The sequence below is a fragment of the Ricinus communis genome, chromosome 10, assembly GCF_019578655.1.
Source record: "Ricinus communis isolate WT05 ecotype wild-type chromosome 10, ASM1957865v1, whole genome shotgun sequence".
NCBI lineage: Eukaryota > Viridiplantae > Streptophyta > Magnoliopsida > Malpighiales > Euphorbiaceae > Ricinus > Ricinus communis.
This window is the reverse complement of record NC_063265.1, coordinates 6,728,261-6,745,120: the sequence shown is the minus strand read 5'-3', so window position 1 is coordinate 6,745,120 and position 16,860 is coordinate 6,728,261. Positions and strand designations below refer to the sequence as shown.

Below are 16,860 nucleotides of genomic sequence, written 5' to 3'. Positions count from 1 at the left end.
TAAGTTGAAAGGACAAAGTTCCTCTGAAAAAAAAGTTAAAAAAGGAGACGAGTTATATACAAAAATAGAGAAGGTATAATAAATGCTGAATGTACATAATAGAATGGAACAAACCACTGAAGTGGGTAAATAGATCGGTAACAAATTAAAAGCTTCCAACAGGTCCTAGTTTACCTCGTGTGCTGGATATGAACCTGTGGAAATTGCCTTTCAAGTCGGAGGAATCAATGAGGCTAGGCAATGATGTTTTCCTATTTCCATACCCACCTTCTTACCACAATTATATGGGAGTGGGGCAGGGTATAAAGCAATCTCGTGCAGGTATCCCCATTTGAAATCCATTCTGTGTCAAAGATTTTTCAGCAAAATATACACCTACATATAATCAATATACATGCAAATGTTGTAACATCTAGAAAGATCAGTTAAAATTCGAAAATAAAGAGAATAACATTGGTGATTAAATCAAGGAAGCAATAGTTTATGATTGGATAGAAAGTATAGATCTGGGCATCATCTTCCTTCTAAAAATTCCTGATGCACCAAAGGGAAAAAAAAGAAAAAAGAAAAACATCTATGGTCAAAACTGAAAGTATCATGACAAAATTGGAAATTCCATCCAAAACATACCTTCATACCGCAACTGGTAAGCTTATAGGATTCACAAGCCTTCAAGGCATCATTCTATAATTTTGCATCCTTGTAGCAAAATTACCATGAAAAGTTGATCTACACCCTTCAGGAATGAAGCCATTTATTTCTATTACCACAAAAACGAACATAAAAATGAAAATAGTGTCAGGCATCTTCTGATGCATCAAATTTCTAACACCTACTGGATGATATAGAAATAGAAATCATGAGAGCATTTTAAATAACTGTTGCTAGCACCATTAGATTACCATTCACTCCTAAACCATGCTTAGATAAACTTCTTTCTCGGGGCAAAGATATACCAATCGACGTTTTGGACCTCCAAAGTTTTTGACTGAATGAACATCCTCAAACATGCATTCCATTCCGATACAAACTCTTAGTGTGAATGAACCTGTTTTTGGAGTTCTGTAAAAGGGTGCAACAAATGTGCATTTCTTGACCTCATCACTGCCTCCAAGAATGTTCAGATCTAAGAAGAGAAACTGAATTGACTCTTCAGACATTGCCAGCCTCAGCCACAACCTAGTCTCACTCAAAACATTATGCAAGGTGATTGTTAAAGGTATAGCCACAGGTAGCCCCGGCACAAAAGGAAGAGGGTTTTCAGAATCAATATTAGGAACATTCATTGCTGCATATAAATGCCTTACTCCTGTGCATGAACTGAACTGCTTAATGGAAAAGTGATCAATCAACTTCATGAACCCAAAGGGACTGCAAAGAGTACCACCTATTGAAATGCCACTTTCATGCAAAGTTTTCTTTACTTCCACTACAAAATTGGACAATTCAATAGACCCTTCCTCGTGAAGAAATTCTATAAGCGAGATTGTAGCAGACAGCCTTTTCAAAGTAGTATGGTAACAGCAGATTTCAGCTTTGGACAACCTCAATATACATGCCACAAGTATAAGCTCCAAGACATATGACTCCTCTTCTTTAGAAAATCCAATAAATCTAGACCTCATTTCTCTTAACCTCCTTTCTAATTTACTTAAAAGGATCTCCAACTCTCCAATTTCATAAGATTGAACCTTCCACACAATGTTCCCCCATATCTTAGCAAGCAATTTAGTTACTTTCAGGTACTGCGACATAAAAGCCACAACACCAGTGGGTTCAGCCAATGCCAAAGAGAGCATTGTCAACTCTTCCTTGCAAGCCCTGCATGAACAAAAAGACTGGTAAGATTTCTATAAGAAGCCATAAAACAAGTCCAGAAAAATGAAAATATCGTATAAGAAAAAAGAAAAAGAAAACTAGATTAAAACCTCAAAGTCTTTAATGCTGCACTGATGCAACTTGAATGCACCAATACCCATACATCTTTGACCTTGGCAAAAATAAGATCCATAAATTTCCTGAACTGATCATGCTCTTTGAGTTGGCATTCTATATTCGAAGTCCCTACAAACCCAGAATCAACTGATGTCAAAGACAGAATTTTAGAATTTTCAGTTCCTATTTGTATCAATGGCATCAAAACAGGATTACTGGCGTATGGGTTGCAACATCAACATTACCTACAGGCAAAGATGATTCTTCCCCTTCAACTTCCATCCCAGAAGAAATAGGGGCTCTACTGCACCGTGAGATATATGCCAAAAGAGTGCTTTGGTCTAGAATATCTCTCAGAGCAAAAGAGATCCGCCCTAGCAATGTAACTGCATAAGAGAAATATCTAGGTGGAATACTTTGGCCATTTTGATCATGTGAGAATGGAGCTGAGATAGCAAGTACAAGAAATGCAGCTACTCTTGCACTATCCAGGCTCATATTTCCATTGGAAACTGGCTCTATCTGAATAAAATAAATAAGAAAAAAGGACAGAGGAATGAATATCTAAATGAGAGATACTTGTGTGAAAGCAACAATACTAATAAAAAAAATATATATATATTCCTGGGGCTTTTATTCTTTCAATTCTTTCCCCAAATTTTGGGCTACAGGGGTGAGGAAAGGTAGATTAATGTATAATATACACAATAAAAAGTTATTAGCTTCTAGCAAAATAAGAAAGATATATAAATTGCTAATTAAAGGAGAACAAAAAGAAAGCCCTACCCTTAGGATTACAAGAAGAAGTACAAAGAAGAGGAAAATTATTCTTTCTATTAAAGTCAATACACTAGTAAAAAATGCAGTAATACACTGCTACAATTGATGATCATGATAAGCTTAGCAAAGATGCCAGAGCAATACACTTTTTAAGTGTCAAAATATGTTTGAAACTTACTGATCAAGCATAATTTTGTTATCTTTTATCATGTGGGAATAAATTGAACTAAAGAAATACAACAGTATTGCGATTACACCTTATACCTCATAGTATCCACTGCCTACCACCAGCTTTGCATAATTTTAGTTCATACAACTATACTAGGAAAGAAAGAAAAAAGAAACTGGTATTAGGCTCTTCCAATTTCTGCTGCTCTATATAGCATAAGATGCATGTATTAATAAGTAGTCATACTTGGTGTTTCAAAATAATCACCAAATAGCTAGCTCATGGATTGTTTAACTGAGTGTCTTCTGTCCCACACTATTCTATACAGATGTCTCCATAGAAAAAAATATCTGACATTTATGGAGATTAGAATCCAAAGACTACTGCAGAAGTTGTTCCAAAGAAAAGATTTTTGTACTCATTTAAGAAACTCAATCTAAGACTAAAAAAATCAGATATTTTACTAGAGAATTAGTTAGTAGGAGTGATTAAGATCAAATAACACATTAATAACCATGCTAACCTCTTGATATGCTTCCTTGATAATGCTAGTTGTGAAATCCTTATGGCTTCGGCCCATATAAAATAAAACGGAGAAGACATCAGCTTCATCCTAGAAATAAAAGAAACTCCAACAAGTTAAGAAAGATGAGCTAAATTAGGATTTCATGTCGCAGCATGCATTAGCTTGTCTACTCTCTCTCTCTCTCTCTCTCTCTCTCTCTCTCTCTTTCATCCTAGAAATAAAAGGAAACTCCAACAAGTTAAGAAAGATGAGTTAAAATTAGGATTTCCGCTTGTTTTCCACTAATTTCTCAATGTGCTAAGTGCATAATGCAGGATACCATACAGAAAACATTGGTGGAGAAGCAGCAGACCTGAGGATAGATATCCAGATTTCCTAGAAGGCCGTCTATAGATAGTCTAAACAACTCCATACTGGGCAGCTTCACATATTTATAAACTTTTCTTGCTGCAGTTCTTATGATATCATTATTGTCTATCAGAGTGCCAAGAAACTGCGAAATAGAGCAATAAATTACATTATGATTGCAAGCCGATAAATAAAAAATATAAACTCCAAGAAAGTAATCACTTTCAAAGATTAAAATGACACATAAAAAAGAGTGCTGCACATGTGCTATAGAAACAAGATGGTTCAAATTCTCACAAGTAGTTAAATAATCATTACAATCAAAATATCAACTCAAGTAAGTCTCGATTCTGAACTAGCTATTCTGTTGCAACATGATCCATTACTTATAAGTTATCTAACTGTATCTGGAGCCAAACTTTCTATTATCATATCATGAAACCAGTGTGCCATTCTCAAAGTGAATTTATTGCAATTAATAAGTAGATGATATGTCAACAATCAGCATTCCGTATGAGTTCGAAATCTAGTTGAGATTACAGAGAATAAAAAGGAAAAAAAAAAAACCATATGCATGTGCATCTCTTGCACATTTAGACAATCAGAGGCTGCCATATGATGCAGAGTTCCCAGAGCTTCTAGCCTGACAACCAACGAACTATCATTCAGCAAGTCTATTAACAGGTTTAGGGCCCGGCCAGCAAACTCAGCAGAAAGGATGACAAGCTTACGCAATGAGTAACAGGCAGATTTTCTCACCTTCAGGCAACCATGAGAATGTCAGATTAGAATGAACAGCTACGGAAAAATGAATTCAGACAGCTGATAAAAATCAAAGACAGCTTTTATCATCTTAATAACTAACTTCTGACTGTATTTCTATAATTCAACAATCTTCCATACATATAGATTGATGCGAGGGGAAAGAGCGAGAGATACATTGAGGGTCATTATATGTATGCACAATTTTCATATTCCAGTTCATTTACCTCATAGAATTCGTCCTCAAGCCCATGCATAAAAGCACCAGCAGCACTTGCCGCCAAACTCTGAAACCTTTCTGCAATTTGAGACTTCTTCTCTTTGATGATTGGTAAGACCTTCTTGGATAGGGTTTGTAATAGAATGTCCTCCGATACTATTTGTATCTTCCCTAGGGCACTAAAAGCTCCTACCCTTACTCCCATACTCATATCTCTTACCATAGAACATAGCTGCAAGCACACACGAACATATATTTTAAGACCAAACAAATCTGTTAAGATTGATTATAATTCCTAAATGGCACAGCTGCAGAAAGGCACCAAAACCCATCTTGAATCAGAATATTTAGTTGAGATAGATAAAACAAGCCCGTGCATCATATATACTATATTAAAAGGAATAAACAATATAACTTACTTAAACATTGTGCTTTTGTTTTCAAAAGAAGTACCTGTAAGAATACAGTATCAAACCAATCTGTTTTATCTTCCTCTTGATTAGCTGCTATAAGCATAAGACCCCATTCACTGACCTACATCCTTGAAGCACAAATTTTAAAATCCCCAAAATTGCACAAGAAAAAGTTCAACGATCAAATTAATTCTCACCAAATTAACGGCGGCAGACCGTACACAATCATCAGCGTCTTTTAAAAGCTCAACGCCACGGCGATAACATCCTTCAATCACACTCTTATCCTCAAAAACTCCGTATTTACACAAACTCACTAATCCATTCAAAGCCTCTTTCCTCACGTAAGGATAAGGATCTTTACTAAACCCTAGAAACACCGTCAGCAACACATGCACCCCCACACCAAGTCTCTCTCCATTTCTAAGTAGCCGCAACCGCTCACAAGCCGGCGCATCAAAACACATCGAAATAAAAAGACGATCAACAAGCTCCACTTTTAAATTCTTATTTAGCTCAGAAATGGAACAGAGCGCGGCGAGTGACTCAAAGTCAAGCGTAATTGAATGGATAGACTGAAAAATCAAAGAAGAGAGATAAGGGCGGCGTGATGCGACGTCAGTCAGTAGTTTGAGAGTGCGTTGACGAGTGAGCGAGTGAGTTGTGAGATTGAGAGAGCGAGTTAAGGCTTCGAGGATTAATGAGATTGTGGAATTTGAAGTGTGAGGATTGACAATGAGTGATCTTACTGAAGTTAGGGATTGTGTATTGGTGTTGTCTAGAGAGCCTTCGCACGACCTCCAAACATGATGCTCCATTGATGCTTTCTTGTTTTGAAAAAAGGGAATCGCCGCGAAACTGAAGAAGATAGTTCCAATGCGCGCCGTTTGTACACATTATTAGTCAAATCAATTTTATTTATAAGATACTCAATTGTTTTTTCTTTTTTTCTAATGCCTCCAATATATCGGAATAATTTTCTTCTCTAAAAAAAAACCTTTTAAATGAATTACTTTAAAAATGATAGCCAGTGCTCTCCGTACCTCGTATTGTATTTCCTGTTAACAACATTATAGGCTTGCATAGTTACTGCATCATGGAAACATTGTTACAAGAGCCTAAAAGAAGCATTTATGTTCAGACTGTGACAGAAGATTAAACTAGATTCATATCTTACACTGTGTAAGATTCCATTTGCTAGATATACTGGAAATGGGCATATATTTTATTTTTTCTCAAACATAATTTGGAGAAAAATTTGGGAAGGAGAACGTACATGTAAATATTATAATGCTCTCTATTGGTTCATTCATTTCTCTTTCACAAATTTAAGTAGGTTTTAACTTGTTTCATTCCCATCAATTGAGCCACTACTACCCGTCTCTTCTCTTTCTTCAGATTCCTCTGGTTTGCTTGCACTCTCAATCTTCGAGGCACGAAACATTGCAAGGTGAATATCACCTGAAATAAACACAACTGAGTAATCAATATTATTATTATGATAAAGATTACAGAGACTAGTTAGTGCCTGGAAGCTGCTGAGGTGAGAGTGATTTTATATTACCAAAGGTGATAAAACTTCCAGATGATGCAGCGGCAACAACTCCCGGACTCAGCCGCTTTTCATTGATGAATGTCCCATTAGTACTGTCCAAATCTGTAACCAGCAGATTTTCTCCCTTCTTCTGAAGACGGGCATGAACACCAGATACTGTCCAATAAGTTGGAAAAGATACTTGATTTTAATCGAATCCTATTGACACATTGTATAATAATGGAGTTTTTTGAGTATCAAAGGACAGAGAAAACAGAATCTGAAGTCATCCTCCGTTATATTATTAGGTGGCAGTCATGTACTCGACTACTGAACTACTAATTCTGCTGTACAAATGAGAAAGAATATGCAACTTAATATAAATGGAAAAAATACCTGTTGCAACTGGAATCACCATATCTGCCTTTTCAGGAAGACGGCCAACGGTCACCTCATTCTAGATCATTTTCATTGAAAGGTTCAGTCAAGTTGGGGATTTCTTTTAAACATTTTAACTGCCATATTTTAAAGTTATGAGCAGAGACGAGATCATACTCACAGAAGCAATTTCAAATGCGTCTGGCATTTTAACCTGGTAACCTATGTGCCTTGAATCTCCATCACCTACAATTTGTTATTTATTGAATTAATTGCAAAGTAGTAAAACGAACTGTATTGACAACATCGAATTCCGGATTAAGATGCATAGAATAGATACATTTCACTGATGCATTGCAGTAAAACAACTTAAAATGATGCATCTTCTCTGTGTAACATTATAAGTAATTAATGATAAAAGAAAAATATAATTTTGTTATCCATTCCTTAAAATATCCACAAGTTTTGGATATGAAATATCATCAGAGCTCTCTCCATTCAATAAAATAAGATAATATAAAAGATAAAAAAAGGAAGAAATAACTTACCAACAGGTTCAAGAATCCACTTATCCTGAACATCTCTGACTGTGTTTTCACCTTCAGAAGCATGAATAGGACCAAGACTCCTGTGCTTTCTTGTTTTAATTCTAAAACCATGTTGTTGTGGCAAAAGGGTAACCTTTGAAGAGTGAAAAGGGATTAAATTATGAGCAAGAAGAGAGGTTTTAGAATGAAAGATGGGTGGAGCTATAGAAGCTGAGCAGCCTGGGATCTTGGCATGGGATAGAGACTGTGCTGCTGTTAAATCCATTTTCAATTAAATTTGCAACAAAAGGAAAGGAAATTAAAAAAAAAACCTGTGTTAATATATGACAAGAATTAAACAGGAAGTGTGAAGTGGGGATGGATAAAAGAACTTTTTGGCCACAGTAGCAGGAAGTATGTGGCAACCATTTAATGCCCTGACAGAGATTGTGGATAACCAAATCTTGATTTATTGTTTTGGCCTACTTTTCATTTTGGCTTTGTAAAAAAGAAAATATTCTGAGAATATCATTAAAAACAACAATTTATGATAGACGTTTAGAAATCAAATAATTCATTGATTAGCTTTTTTCTTTCTCTTTTAATTTTTTATTTTATTTTATTTATTCATAGAAGGGGAATTCTACCTTTTGTTTTAGCTTTCCAAATCTCTTTTGAGAGATAGTTTTCAAAATCTTATAGACAAATACTTGTGCTTCCAGTGTGTACCATTAATATCACAAAGGAAATTTTGCCTCATAATTTATATCATTTTGAGTAAGTTTATTAATGAAGAGATATATATTTTAAGCTTTCTTTTTCGAGAATAAGATTTATTTTAAGCTTAATATTAATTGTTTAGCTTTTTTTTTTTATGTAATTGTTAGTAGTACAGTACACTAGTCATGAAATAAGAAGGGGTATAGCAGTACTTAATTTTTTCTCAAAAAGGGAAAATCAGAAGAAACAGGGAGGCTAGACCCATTACAAGCCCAATACATAATCAAGCCTACAAGCCCAGTACATAATTCAGCTTATCAAAAGAGAAAAAGGTGCAAGATACCAAAACTTGAGGCTTCGGAAGCAATGGCAGAGGTTCTTCAGTTGCAGGTTTTTCTGTGCCCCCATTCTTGTGGTTCTGCTCAACAATGTATCATGTGTTCCTGCTATTGTCCATTTATCTGAAAAGCATGTCAAATTGCTCAAGTACAATCCTCCCTCTATATAATGGCGGTGCCAGAGAATGAAGCTAGAGGGGGCAAAATATGTAAAAGAAAAAAATAACTTAAAAGGGTGGGTGACAATAATCTAAAAATTGGAGGGAGGGGGTGCAGTAGATTAAGATTTAGGACAACAATAACATAAAACACCTACGTATTACATTTACAATTTATGGAAAAGAAGAGAAGACCTAGCATGAGAGAGAAAAGACTGTCAGGACCAAGATGAACGCCCGCAAAGCACAGAAAACTAATTTGATAAAGCTTGTAAGAACTTCAGTCAGACATCGGAAACAAACACTTGTGGAATTTGCGGGCAATTCATCCTTGGCTCCAACACCAGTCTCTCATCCTCATGCTATGCTGCTCTTCTGATCTGATCCAACAATTTTACAGTTATGCATGTTCAACCCACAAACTCCTTATTTATAGCCTTTTGATTAAAGAACAAAACCCACTACAGATATGTTTCGTTCTAGAAGCTTTTATAATGTCATCTGCAAGGTGGAGATGGAATTTCTGAACCAAAGAAAATAGTTATATGCACGAGAGGGAATTATTTATCTTCGACCCCTCGATCCCTCAAAGGACTCATAGAATGCTGATATATCTACCTTTGTTGTGGAAGTTACATTTTGCTTATACTTATTGAGATAGTGATACTTTGCCTTAATCAGACATTTTGGTTATAACTTAATCTCAGATGTTAGTTTGAGTAAAGAAAGTAAACTCAATGATGGTTTGCAGTTTACTTATTCACTCAAGTACAGTGATCCTTGAAAAGTCGGAAAGTTATTTGTGTAAATCAACTTGTATTAGGTTGAATGTCAATATTAACCACGCAATTGCTTGTAAAAATTATAATATTTTGAAATTTTTTTATCTAAACTTGGTGCATATCTCTGTTTATACATCAAAACGATAGATAATTGATACATATTAATTAGTTTCTAAATAATAAAATATGTGTCAATCATCCAATATTAAAATATAAAATACTCGTATATACATGTCACTCTCTTATTAGTTGTAGTATAATAATATAATTAGTTTAGCGCGAGAATTGGAATTATTATTTTTATTATTAAAAACAAAAAGCTTTTGCAATTTTAGCGTGGAGCTAATTTTGGAAGTATTTGTGAAATATAATCACTTTTTTTATTATTTTATTGAATAAACATCAAAATTTGTTAATTGAAAGGAATATCAAAAAACTGAAAACAGAGAAAAGTTTGTCCCTTGAAAAGATTTATTAGCATTGAAAATTGAATATTACAGTCTCTATTAATAGCACCAACTAATTATACTAATTTATATGAACGAAAAGCCATAAACAGAATTAAAATCTGACCTGCCTATCAAAATTAAGGTAGATACTAACAAAATTAAATTTTCTTAAAATAAATAAAAATGCGAATTTTAAAACTTAAATGATGAAGTTTGGCTGAAAAATGTGTTTCTATCTTTGGCCCGTTTCGGATCAAATTACATAAAAATAAATTTTCATGCACCCACATAATAATTATAATTAAAAAATTAAATTGTTAGAACTCTTGCTATTTTTTATTATTATTATTTTTAGTATCACACTATTTAGATTGAAGTTTTTTTCTAATCGTTATATTTGATCGATAAATTTTTAAAAGTGTACCTGGTGAAATCATTAATAAAAAACACAAAATAACAATGACCTAAGCTAGGTAACCATGGAGCAGGACCCAGGGTGAATTATGTCAAAGGGAGTCGTGCTTTTATGTTCTACAGCAGCTAAAGGCAAACGAGCCATTTTCTTAAAAAAACAAGAATAATATGGACTTGAAACAAAACTAGAAGAAGGTAAATCTTGATTTTTGATAATTTTAGGGACAGTTTTTATATTGGGATGGCCCAAGCGTTCATGCCACTCTTGCAAAGACGGTTTCGCAATAATTAAAGCATGTTTCACTGTAGGCCTTAGAGTATAAAGACCATTCTCACTCAGTCCTTGCAGGAGCACCTTCTTGGTGATTTGATCCTTAACAATAAAAAAATCAGGAAGAACTTCAAAAAAGCAGTTGTTATCTAACGTAAATTTTTGAACGGATAATAAACTATTGATAATTTTTAGAACATATAGAACATTACTTAATTTCAAACGACTATTAGTAGAGGGAAGAAATGTAATACCAGTATGAGATATTTGCAGTCTTTGACCATTATCTACATGAAGTTGATCCCCACCTTTATAGGTATTGGCAATTGTAAGAGCAGAAATGTCATGGGTGATATGATAATTTGCACCTATATCAGGATACCATTTTTATTGCAGTGCCATTGTATAAGGGGTCTGAAGTTGTTGAACACAGATTATTGTCCCCCATAACTAAAATTTGCATGAGGATTATAGTTATTTTGCAGGCCATAATTCTGTTTGTTTTGGTAACGCCTGCGACACTTTTCAGCTGTGTAATTTCTTAATCTGCAAATTTGGCCTGGTCCTTACTGACGTCGATTACCATTGTTCAATTTGTTAGCACCAGTATTGTTTGGTCGCTGATACTGAGTAGGTGGATTTTGCTTAACAACCATGTTAGCCAGAGGTAATTCTTGCATTATCTTCAGTAGTATTTCATGTGTAATGAGTTGACAATATTTAGTCTAGCCATTTACTTAGTAATCTCTTTATTTTATATTAAGTCTAGACCTAATGAATGAGATAGTGATGTGCCTTTTTCTCTAAATTACTCAAGCTAATGATACAACTTAGGTTTCTTATACCAACATAGATTAAAGTAAAGATGATGTTTCTAATACTTTTAAACCTAAAGTTTTTCATAACAATTACTATTGCTAAATTAATATGATGGTTAACTAACAATAATAACTGAAACTAATAATGATATGAAAGTAAAAAAATCATTCATTAAATAAATAAATAACAAGGTTCATACAAAAGTAAAAAGGCTAAACTAAACACTTAAGAAAACTAGTCTAACATATTTAACCAAATGATCATGGTATTAAATAGAAAGACATAAAAAAGTAAAAGCTCCCTCTAAATTAAGAAGTAGGAAGAAGATTGGTCCCCAGTCTCCACTTCTTGAAAAGCTCCTTAGATTCTAGAAAGAGTAATGAAAACTAAAACTATATGTTTATAAAAAACTCTAGAGAATTATAGGGAAAATAATGGTGGCAGGTGCAGAGAGCAGATAGGAGAAAACTCATTTCCTCCTTCCTTTCCTTCCTTTTTTCTTTCTTCCTTTTCCTTCTTAGGGTTTTGCAGAGATTTATACAGAGGATAGTCATCCTCTAAATAAATCTCTCCAGAGATGAGTATACTAATATAAATCTATTTAATAGATAAGACTTTAAGTATCTTAATCTTCACAAAATAATATTTCATAAATAACTCTTAATGTAAATCCTAATAATTATATAAAATGACTAAAATATCCCTTGGGCCTTATAATTAGCAGTCCATGCATCTTAATATTGGGCCTTGACACGAATATGTCCCATTAAGCTTCTTTTAGCTCCATATTTTTTTTTTTGCTAAAATTTCTGAAAATAGACAATTAAGCTTAAGTGAGGCAAAAACACATATTTTCACCATTTTATATATAGAAATATATCATTAAAGCTTTAAAATACTCTTAAAATCTACATAATTTGGACCGATCAAATACCCCCACACTTAAACTTTTACTTGTCCTCAAGTAAATAGCAACTGATAATTAACTTTTACAAAAATCATGAAAAACATCTCTACTCAGCTTAAAGATATTATTCAAAAGAATCTCACTAATGCAAAGATCATGTCAACCCAAGAATACTTGAGTCATAATAATTTTCTTTAAAAATATAAACTCAATCATTGTTAATCAAAAGATTCAAGCATCCAATCCTTCACACCTGTTTCACAACAAATAGTCTAATTTATCTTCAAAGGATACAACTATGATGCATAATTCAAATTATCATATAACCCTATTCAAAAAGGCAAAACCTTCATTCAAAAACAAGAGATCAATAGGCATTTATTACTTGATTTTGAAACTCTTATACTTTTTCTTTTTTTTTTCTTTGTACCCCTTGGATTTTAATTTTTGATACTTGTGGTACTTCTTTCTTTCTTGAGATGTTATGCTTTTTTTACGCAAATACAAACATGAGTAATGAATGCACCTGGTTATTCAACAAAACATACATCAAGATGCTTTGCGTACTCATAATCTTAATTGTCTTTTTACGCGAAAATCGACATTGGTCATGAAGATCCTCGGTTACTAAGCAACTAAAATTAGCGGAGTAGCATTATATCACTTAGAGCTTTAACTTGCCAATATCATATCTCACAAACTTAGGTAAGTCAATTTAGTAACAAGAAAATAATAACCTAAATCATACACTTCTAATCATATCTATGTCAAATGTTGCTAAACTACTCATCATGTCCACATGCAAAAGATGGACACTTGATCATTTAAGTGCAAATAACTCATGAGTTTACATTATACATGTTAAAACTAACTCAAGAGTTTAAGAATCTTAACATAATAGCATTCTTTCATCAACTCTTATATAGAACAATAAGAAAAAACTGAGTGGAAAAGTTTAAAATTTTACAAAAGATTAACCAAAGTTGCTAATTCTCATAGCATATGAAGTATAAAGTTTAATCAAAAAAATATTTTATTTCTCTCCCCCACACTTAAATTTGGCATTGTCTTTAATGTCATTACATATATAAAAATAAAGAACAAGAAGAGAGGAAAAAGATAGAATACTCTCCTGGAATTTTGCAATGCGTAGTAAGCTATGAACTTGAATTCCAATCTTCACCATCCAAATCCTATAAACACACTTGAACACACATCATTGATAATTATAAAAGAAGTAAAAAATAAAGAATTAAAAATAATAAACTATCCTAAACATACTAGAAAGATTAAATCCTAAGATAATTAAAAGTTATGTTCTAATAAATAAATATAAATTCTAGAATAAAATTTAAAATAAAATCCTAAATCAATGATATGACTATTTATGTGGAGGAAATAGATATATATTTAATTTTAAAAGAGGATATTTTAACTAAAAATAATTCATAATCAATTCAAATTTCTTGGATTTAATTATTTTAATTTTTGCTCAAAAAAATATTTCTTTTTTTTTTAATTTTTGCGGCCGCCCCGCGGATTGCATCGTTAAGTTGCTGTCGCGTCTGCCTACACTGCGGGCCCGTTCGTGTGCTGCCTACCGATGCTGTGGGCCCGTGCGTGTGCACTGCCTGCTTCTGCTGCGGGCCCGTGCAGGCTCGCTGCCTGCCTTTGCTGTGGGCATGTGGCCCGCGAGGTCGCGGCTTGCTGCTGCAGCGGCTAGCCTCCTCGCGGCAGCACCCGCAGCTTGTGGCCCTTTCGCGGCTCTAGATATAACAAAATTATATTTTCATTTATCATTTATTACTTATTCATCAGTATTTAAACTTGAGTGATATATAAAGTTACAATTTTCGACACCATTATTATTGAGCCAACGTTTATTTTAATTTTAAATGCAAAAGGGTAACCGGGTCTAGTTATTATTTTTATACATTATGAGCCTATAATTTGCCTGATTGGATTTTTCTTCTAACCACATGTTTTGATAAAGCAAAATGACTCGAAGAAATTATGTAAAAGCTATAATATCAAAAGCTTAAATTAACGAGTCACCCTTTCCCTGACGCGTTTGAGCTCTTCACTTCCTGTTTTGAATATCAACCAAGACGAATGACTGATGTCTGATACTTTATAACCACTAAGCAAATTCTTCTTCCTTGACGATAGTTTTTGGATCCTTTTCTTTTAAGAAAAGTGGTTCATTAATTAATAATTTTGACATGGTTTAAGACCTTTTCCAATATGTATTTTCGGAGTAATAGTCCATTTGTAACAAAACTTTAACATATCTTTCTAATTAGAATTACAGTGCTTTAATTTTTTATATATTAAAATATAGTAATATCTATTAAGAATCTATTCAATTTTTAACAATGTAGAAGACATAACTCCATATAGGTATTCCATTCATCTTTTTTTATATTAAAATATAGTAATTTCTATTGGTATCAAAGTTTTGCTATTTATATTCAAATAGTATCAATTTTTCAATTTATTTCTCTTTTTAAGCTACATGACAATTCAGAATAATTAATAATTTATTGAAATCCCATTTATAAGTTTTTGGATATATTACTTGAAGACCAAAAGAATGTTCCCTTTACTTTTTCAAAATAATTAATCCAATGTTTCAAGCCACACTTTTTGGTATTTATGTTAGGGTTATTGTCTTGGGTCACTGTCTAGGGCTAGTTCATTAATTAGCATATAATATCTTGCAAAAACTCATTTAAGTGATTTATTATGCGGAAATATGGTATGAAGTTGAACTGATTTATGAGGGTGTTATAATCACAAACAAAGACAATGTAGACATATATGGACTGCCTGAATTTGTTGGCTACAGCAAATAATTAGGATACAAAAGGGTTCCCAACTTGGTTTAGATTTTATTGACTAAAGTATATAGAATGAAATAGTTAAATTTTTTAGAATGGTCCATGATCAATTCGAAAATGATGTATTACCAATAAGATTAAAGTTAGTGGATGAAAAAAGATAATAAATGATAAAAATGTAAATAACGTGCTTGAATATAACAAGGGGGATACTACAATGTGTGCAAATCATGTAGACCCTCAAGCTCCTGTAGATATGAGGGGTGCATATGAATTCACTAATGAAAATGAAGATGAAGATGAAGATGGTGACACTGGTACTTTATGCATTTTTTGGGGGCAGAAAGGGTAATTTGGATGTCTATAGTTTGAGGAAGAAGCGTAATGATGCTAGAAGATTTTTAGGAGTAAAAATTGAATAATGAAAAGCTTGGATCGAGCCAAAATGCAGAAGTTAATGATGAACCCATGAATGCACGAGTTTAGACGAATGGAACATAATCAGACAAGTGAAAACTAGTTGAAATTCAGTTCCACTTGAAAATATTAGATTTAAATATAGAATTTTATTTAGAAGGTATATGATAAAAATTTGCGATGAATATATAATATTAAATATAATTAATTTTTATCTGCAGATAGATAAAAAATTAATTTATATATAAATATTTTATTTTTAATATTAAATTATCTAAAATTAATTATAAATTCAATATATAAATTAAAAGTTATAACTAGACCATCAGATACATGAATCGGAAAATAGGGCATTATCTTTAGTACCAACTTCTAAAATTTTAGCCGCCATTTATAAAAATTTTCTTTTATTTTCTATTATTGTCGACGATTTTTATTTGCGGTCAACAAATATCTTACTTCAACATTTTTCTCTCCTAATAGTTTTTCTAATTATAATATTATATTTTTATATGAATAGATTATAATTTATAGATTTTTTTAAAAAAAATTAATAATAATTTAAAAGAAAACGGATGACAAATCAACGACTCCTTTTATTTAAAAGAAAAATACATCAGAAACTAGTCATACTTAGTGGGCCAATATGGCAATAATTTAATTAATCTAATATAATACTTAGAAACTGTGTTCCAGATGATGATATAATAGTTGGTTGGACGAATAGCATTTCTGTAAAAGAATCTAACAACGTTATCAGTAGCACTAATAAAGTAGTAGGCTACTGGAAACATTTACTAGTGGGAAATTTAGTTTCTTTTCTCCTACAGTATGAGGCCAAGGCCACAACAAGGCAAGAGTAAAATGGCATTCAACATCAATGATTTTTGGGGACCAACTCACCATTATAAAAGTGTAGTTGGACCAGACGTGACAAATTATTTATATATACAAACACACTATTCCATCTTCCCAATATCAATCTGCTCAATGTTGATTACATGTTTGTTATTCGAAATTATTAACAAATTTTGATTAATTTCCTTTTTCTTTTTAAATTACTTTTTAGGAGTTCAAATTCGGAATTACATAGATCTGACAACAATTCTAGTATATCATTCAATTGGTAGATTTTACTTTTCTTATTTTAGTA

General features: G+C 32.8%; 2 protein-coding genes across 3 annotated transcripts; both read right to left on the bottom strand.

The window, feature by feature from the left end:
* Nucleotides 1-24: 24 nt before the first annotated feature.
* Nucleotides 25-6,209, bottom strand: LOC8263128 (protein SIEL). 2 transcript variants are annotated; one of them, XM_002526642.4, is made up of 11 exons: nt 5,351-6,209; nt 5,194-5,274; nt 4,748-4,972; nt 4,326-4,517; nt 3,763-3,903; nt 3,408-3,497; nt 2,181-2,457; nt 1,929-2,064; nt 903-1,821; nt 631-760; nt 25-375 (listed from the first exon to the last, which is right to left on the bottom strand). In XM_002526642.4, exons 1-9 carry the CDS (start codon nt 5,969-5,971, stop codon nt 912-914), a joined length of 2,673 nt encoding a protein of 890 aa, XP_002526688.2. In that variant the 5' UTR covers nt 5,972-6,209; the 3' UTR covers nt 25-375; nt 631-760; nt 903-911. The 2 variants fall into 2 exon arrangements, with proteins under 2 accessions (XP_002526688.2, XP_025014458.2); XM_025158690.2 differs by lacking the exon at nt 4,326-4,517.
* A 148-nt stretch (nt 6,210-6,357) lies between these two features.
* LOC8263127 lies at nt 6,358-7,983 on the bottom strand. Its single transcript, XM_002526641.4, has 5 exons — nt 7,614-7,983; nt 7,247-7,311; nt 7,084-7,144; nt 6,718-6,864; nt 6,358-6,614 (listed from the first exon to the last, which is right to left on the bottom strand). Exons 1-5 carry the CDS (start codon nt 7,876-7,878, stop codon nt 6,493-6,495), a joined length of 660 nt encoding a protein of 219 aa, XP_002526687.1. The 5' UTR covers nt 7,879-7,983; the 3' UTR covers nt 6,358-6,492.
* Between the last annotated feature and the right edge of the window lie 8,877 nt (nt 7,984-16,860).

Bases quoted from the DNA above. Each gene is read 5' to 3' on its own strand.
- LOC8263128 (XM_002526642.4), bottom strand. From the start codon at position 5,971: ATGGAGCATCATGTTTGGAGGTCGTGCGAAGGCTCTCTAGACAACACC. The intron at 5,275-5,350 runs GTGAGAATTAAT...TCAAGGATGTAG, and splicing joins GGTCTGCCGCCGTTAATTTG to GTCAGTGAATGGGGTCTTAT. The intron at 3,498-3,762 runs GTCTGCTGCTTC...TTTTATTTCTAG, and splicing joins ATCTGGATATCTATCCTCAG to GATGAAGCTGATGTCTTCTC.
- LOC8263127 (XM_002526641.4), bottom strand. From the start codon at position 7,878: ATGGATTTAACAGCAGCACAGTCTCTATCCCATGCCAAGATCCCAGGC. The intron at 7,145-7,246 runs GTGAGTATGATC...AAAATGATCTAG, and splicing joins ACGCATTTGAAATTGCTTCT to AATGAGGTGACCGTTGGCCG. The intron at 6,865-7,083 runs GTATTTTTTCCA...CTTATTGGACAG, and splicing joins GGTGATTCCAGTTGCAACAG to TATCTGGTGTTCATGCCCGT.